This window comes from Lonchura striata, chromosome 13, assembly GCF_050655825.1.
Source record: "Lonchura striata isolate lonStrDom1 chromosome 13, ASM5065582v1, whole genome shotgun sequence".
In the NCBI taxonomy this organism is placed as follows: Eukaryota; Metazoa; Chordata; class Aves; order Passeriformes; family Estrildidae; genus Lonchura; species Lonchura striata.
The window spans coordinates 13,370,957-13,376,956 of NC_140715.1; the positions used below are offsets into that span (position 1 = coordinate 13,370,957).

The 6,000-nt window shown below is 35.5% G+C and overlaps 1 protein-coding gene across 3 annotated transcripts in view; it reads left to right on the forward strand.

Annotated features, from left to right (window-relative positions):
- The window catches only part of CNOT6 (CCR4-NOT transcription complex subunit 6), a 32,618-nt gene extending 27,136 nt beyond the window's left edge, over positions 1-5,482 (forward strand). For all 3 annotated transcript variants that reach the window (XM_021552269.4, XM_021552271.4, XM_021552270.4), the window contains exons 11-12: positions 545-747; positions 1,392-5,482. In XM_021552269.4, the coding sequence (XP_021407944.1) occupies positions 545-747; positions 1,392-1,604 (416 nt within the window). In that variant the 3' untranslated portion in view covers positions 1,605-5,482. The remainder of the gene's footprint in view (positions 1-544; positions 748-1,391) is intronic.
- The last annotated feature ends 518 nt before the right edge of the window (positions 5,483-6,000 follow it).

Sequence of the window (6,000 nt, forward strand, 5' to 3'; positions counted from 1 at the left end):
CACATGTCTCATTGTGTCTTTGGAACAGTTTGACTGCTTCTTTTACCTTCCAGAACTTTAACACAGCTATTCTGAAATTGAAGCACAATCAGTTTTATGTGACACAAATCTAATCAATTTGGCTTTGCAGCCTTTTTAAAGGTAACATCTTTTGAAGTAGTGTTTCAGAAGTTGGCTTTTTTGCAGCACTTTAGCTGAAGAACATTAAATGGCAAGACCTGAGCATAAAAGCAAGAAGAGGCAGCCAATAATTAGCATTGATAGAATTTTACTTCTGATTTTTTTCATCTTCCCCTTCCCAATCTATGCCTTGTTAATCTTCTATTTTTTTTCTAATCAAGGTGTGTCTCTTTGTTCTAGGTGACTTTTGCTCTTGATACACATTGTCCTGCAGTATTTTAAAAGAACTGCTGTTGATTTGTACTGTGTATTGTTAAGGTTTTGGTTATATAAAGCCCAAAGTTGCATGTCTGACTTCAAGTACTTACACTTATTTGCTGAATGTTTGTTAATACCTTCTTGTTCGTAATGTGTCTCCTCATAGGTGTTGTTGAGTACTTGAGCACTGGTGGAGTGGAAACAAACCACAAAGATTTTAAGGAACTGAGATACAATGAAAGTCTTACTAACTTCAGCTGTAATGGAAAAAATGGGACAACAAATGGAAGAATTACACATGGTTTCAAGTTGAAGAGTGCCTATGAGAATGGTCTAATGCCTTATACAAATTACACATTTGACTTCAAGGTAAGGACTTGCTTGTATTTCAGAAATGTTTTCCATTTTCAAGTGTAACTAGTGTGATTTGCTCTATGAAGTTGTTATATAAGTTAATCTGTGTAGCTAAGTTCACCAAGTTTATACTTAAAACATAGCAAACTAGAATGCCCAACACTTCAGTCTCCTAGAAACCATCTTCTTCTTTTTAATAACTTGAAAGAGCTTTACAAGAGTTGGGGTGCTTTTAACCTTCCCTGTAAACAGTTTTGATACTATGCTAAATGACAGGGGCACTTGACAGTTTAAGTGCAAGGAAATAATCCATGTTGCTTCTGGAAAAGTCTGAGGTCTCTGTTGCCCAGGGAAAACAAAGATTGTTTTTTAACTCTTCAAAATCAGTGAAATGTGTGATTTGAAGCTCTCTAGGAGATTGGACCTCCCACAAAAGCATAGCAGAAGTGATAAAGGGTGGCCTTTTCTTTTGTTTTCCTAATCTATATTGAGCATCCCACTGGATATAGGAAGAAGAAATCTCCTGAATTGTGGTGTTCTATAGAGAAGGAATGGGATCTTTCATTACTTGTAACACTGAGCTATCCTCTTGCTTGGAATAATAACTTGAGACAAGAATAAATGCTAACAATAATATTTTTTTTTTCCTCCTGTTTTAGGGTATTATTGATTACATCTTCTACTCTAAACCTCAGCTAAACATTCTTGGCATTCTTGGACCTTTGGATCATCATTGGTTAATAGAGAACAATATAAGTGGTTGTCCACATCCACTCATCCCTTCTGACCACTTCTCACTTTTTGCACAACTGGAGCTTTTGCTGCCTTTCCTGCCTCCTGTAAATGGAATCCATCTCTCTGGCAGGAGGTAGTCAAATACATTTTAGAGGGCAACCTCAATCTAACTTGTACAATTGTAAAATCTGAATATAGAGGAGTGAGGTATGGCCAACAGGGATTTTTTTTTTCTTAATAATCTTAATCTTAAATCTAATTATTTGCTAAAGACATAGTAAAAGCCAGGTGCTATCAACAGACACAATTCTGAGCCCAATATACTTTGTATACTGTTCCACAGCGATTGGTGCATTTGCACCTTTCTTTAATACATTACAATTAACCTTTGTGTTTCTTTTCTCCAACGTGACATTTTCATGCCTTGAAATAGGGAATTGTTATACAGTGTATTCTCTTTGCACAGTTATCTGTAGCACTACTTTTTTGAGGCCAGTAGGAACATCCACAGAACATTCTCCGTACTTCACTCCCTCCTTTTTCAGACTTGTTTGTAAAATATAGAATTTGAATTTAGCCTTTATTGATTGTATATGAACAACAGAAAACCTGATTTATGAGATTTTGTACTTTAAAAAAAAAAAAAGAAAAATCAGATTTGGAAAATGATTGTATTGTAAACTAAGGCTAAATTTTTATCTGTTTTCATGTGTTATAAAGGCCAGCGTGTAAAAGAGGTTGTCACAGGTTTTCTCTGCTAATGATTTGCACTGTTAGGGTTTCGTTAGCCCTTTTATACTACTTTTTATGTTCAATTGAGAACGTTGCTTTCAAAATCCAAACCTATAAAAGACTAGTATCTTACAGAGATAACAAAATACATTCTATTTCTGATAAAAAAAGAAAGAGGCATGGAGTTCTCACAGAACAGATAAGCTGAGCAGTGAATATAAGTAGACCTGTATGGATTGAAAGTTATTGCTGATGTGTACACACTCAGACATTTTTCTCATCTCTAACTTTGAAGTAAAATCTAGCGATACTTGTGTACAGCTTCTTCATTTCTGTTTTAAATATTTGTCCTATCTCCACTGTGCCTGCTTAAATTTGTTCTCAACTAGCACTGCCTGTGCATGCAGAGAGATCCTGTGCATCCTCTTTTATTTTTTTAAATAATGTTAACACTTGTGAAAATTTTATGAAGATACTTTTGTATAAGCTGTGGCATCTTTTTTCCTTTGTGAAGCATTGAATATCACACTTTGGAACATGTTCAGGTTATGGGTACACAGTTTCTAGCTTTTAATGCCCATGCACTGCTTCTTTGAGTGTCATTGCACAGTGCCGTTTTTCCCACTAAGAATTACTATCATGTGGATTCTCTTTCGTTTGTGTGTTCCTCAGTTTCTGCAAGTATAATTCCTTGAAGATAAAAACCTAGCCCTACATTTTCTATTAATGAAGCAGTGTAAAATAAATGCATCTTCAGTACAGGTCCCAAAGACAATTCTTCAGATCATATTTTAAAGTGACCAAGTCTTATTTTAAAGTGTCAAGCAAGACCGAAGTTATAGTGTACCCTCAGTGCCATTTGTGTCATGAAGCCAAGTATATAACAGCTTAAAAATTTAACTTGTCTATTTGTATCCTGAAAGGGAGAATTCATCATCTCCTTAAGCTAATACAACTTGAATAATAAATGTAAAAAAATAAAAAAAATTAATAATGGAGATAGAGCTTGGTCTTAAACAGCTTTTGTTTCAGCTGCGGGCAGGGAAGCAAAAGGACACTGAGCATTAAGAGAAAACTTTCTAAATATTGTGAATTTTTTATATATAAGAGAATGGATTGGTAATAATGATTCAAAATTTTATTGAAAAGTAGTCGGCACATAAGTGTGCTCAAACCGTTCTGTTTTAAGCTCAAAGAAAAAATTGCAAACAGTTCGGATGTGTAAAATATACATTTTAAAATTTCAATACGAGAATTTTTGATCTTGAATCCTTGTCTGGGACCTGATCTCTTGGGGTTATCTTGTTTTGGTTTTAGTTGTAAAAACACCAAACATGTCCAGTTTATAATCAGTACATTGAAATGCTGGTAGTATTGCTGTAGTAGATTTAATGCGTAGTGTTATTTTTTTCTGTTTGTTTTTTGGGGTTTTTTTGTAAAGTGTGAATAAAAGGTGTTTTACTCATGTTTCCTTAATGATGTCTTGGTAATGTACATCATGACAATTTCCAGTAATGATGAGCCAATTTAGCTTGTCAGACTAAGCAAACTATTTTTCTTTTCTGATATCTGGATTGTGTAAGGAGTCCAGAAAGCTTTACAGAAGGGGAAGGGAAGCACTTACTCATTTTGTATTTTTTTAGAGGGGGATAATTTACTTTAATAGATGCTGGAGCTTGAGTGCACTTGTTAGATTCTAAAGGTTTGAGCTTTATCCAGTATGTGTTCTCCTCTATTGCTTAGTCTTAAAAAATATTTGAATTTATGACGGCATGTGAAAATATGGCCCCTTGTGCTTTTGGAGACACAACTGTTCCTGCTTAGTCACCTTATGGTCTAAGGGTCCATTTGAATAACTATTTCCTCCAGCTTTTTTAGTAGTCCATCAGGTCCTGATTGAAAACCCTCTGAATCCATTGAAGACACTCTTTTGACTTCACTGGGTTTTAACTGGACAGCAGCTGTGACTCGGGGGCTGAAGGAAGGAAGGAGAAATGTTTTGAAAATAGGGAAAGACCAGATGGCACCAAAACAGAGCTGAGATATTTGTCAAACAATCTCTCAAAGAAAATACATTCTTGTGTCAAACAAATCTAACTCAAAAGTCTCAATTTCCAGCTATAACATAGAATAAGGCAATAAACCGTGTCTTCACAAAATCAAAATGTTTGCTTCATAGTTTTTAACATGAAATGGTTATTTGCAATATTTTTATTCGAGGTGGTTTTGGGTGTTACCATAATGTACCTTCAGTGTTCTTGTTCTAAAAGCACATACAGCAAAAGTCACAGGACATCCTTGGGGTTGAAAGGATTTATTTAGGTAAGACCAGGCTTTTTTCCCCTTAAAGTACACTCTGCCATATCTTGTCTAGTTTTATTTACATTTACCAAGAGTTCTGGGTGTCAAAGTGTAAATTGAATTACACCCTTAAATAAAACAATTGTTTTAGAGTACAAGACTAATACCACAAGTTACTGCTTTTAACATAACACAAGTAGGGGGCAAAAGAGCATATATATTGGTGTGTGTTGTAATTATTTTGTGCTTTTAGCAGCTTTAAATTAAAGGTAAATTTGGATAGCATTTGACTGAACTGATTTTAAGAACATTGTATGCATCTTTGATGTAACTTCAGCAAATCTTTCAAGGTTGTGTTGTTTTTTTTCTTTAATAGCAGGTTTAGAAAATAGCTTATGCTTTGCTTTTTCAACCATGCAAAACCTGTATGAAAGACAAAATAATTGCAACACCATTGTGGGGGAGGAGGAAAAGAAAACTAATTACACTGTAAAACTTTGAAAAGTTCAGTTAACCGCTTCAGTAGCAAAGCCTTTCTCATCCAGCCGGACACAGTATTTTTTAGTATGTTAACTGCTATTCTTTTCTTTTGGTTGCATAAATTTGTAACACTTAAGTGTCTTGGTATGTTTAAGTAGTGTCTAAAATAGAATATCTTAGTCTTTATTCACAGTACTTCTGTATAATGTGTAATGCACTGGACTAACTCTTGTTTACCATTCATGTAACAAAAACCAGCACATTATCTGCACTAAGCTCAAAGAATGTTGCATTTGTCTATAGGCAGCTCTTCAATAAGATAAATGGGAAACTGAATATGGTCTGATGGTAAACAAGGGCTTTTACTGTTCTCTTCAGTGGAACTTTCTTCTTGGTCAAATTTTAACTAGTTAGTATTATATTTATATACAGGGTCTTCTTTTTCTTTACCAATGTATTTTCCTACTCATAGCTGACCAATAAATCCAGTATCTGTTTCAAACCTTCTTGAAGTCTAATTCATATTTTAACTTGATTTGTAAATACCTTCCTCAAGAGTTACATCTCTGTGCTTCCTGCTGCTTTTGAGATCTGCACACCAAAACTCCACTCTGCAAAGTGAAGGCATGATCAGAAGTGCCTCCAGAGCTTGTGGAGAACCCTGTCCAAACCTACTCTGAGCTCAACTCCTTGTTTTCATAGCTGGCCATCCTCTGACCTTCCAGGTCAGTCTGTAAGGTCAGTTGTGCAGTGGAGGTTTTGTCTCAGTCCTGTGGACCCTGCTCCTTCCTTCCTCTTACTGCTCCAGAAGCACAAAGTAAACTTGGGGTCTGACAGCAGGAAGGGATTCAAATATTCAGTTTACTAGGGGAGGGAAACAAAGTGAAGACTTTTTCAGCTTTTTCAGGAATGAGATTCAGCAAACTCTTGTCCTTGGTGTATTTTCATGCCCGTTCTTTCTCTGCAGGTGACACTGTCTCGGTGTCTGTAACAGAGCAGCCTCACCACATTTGTTCCCAT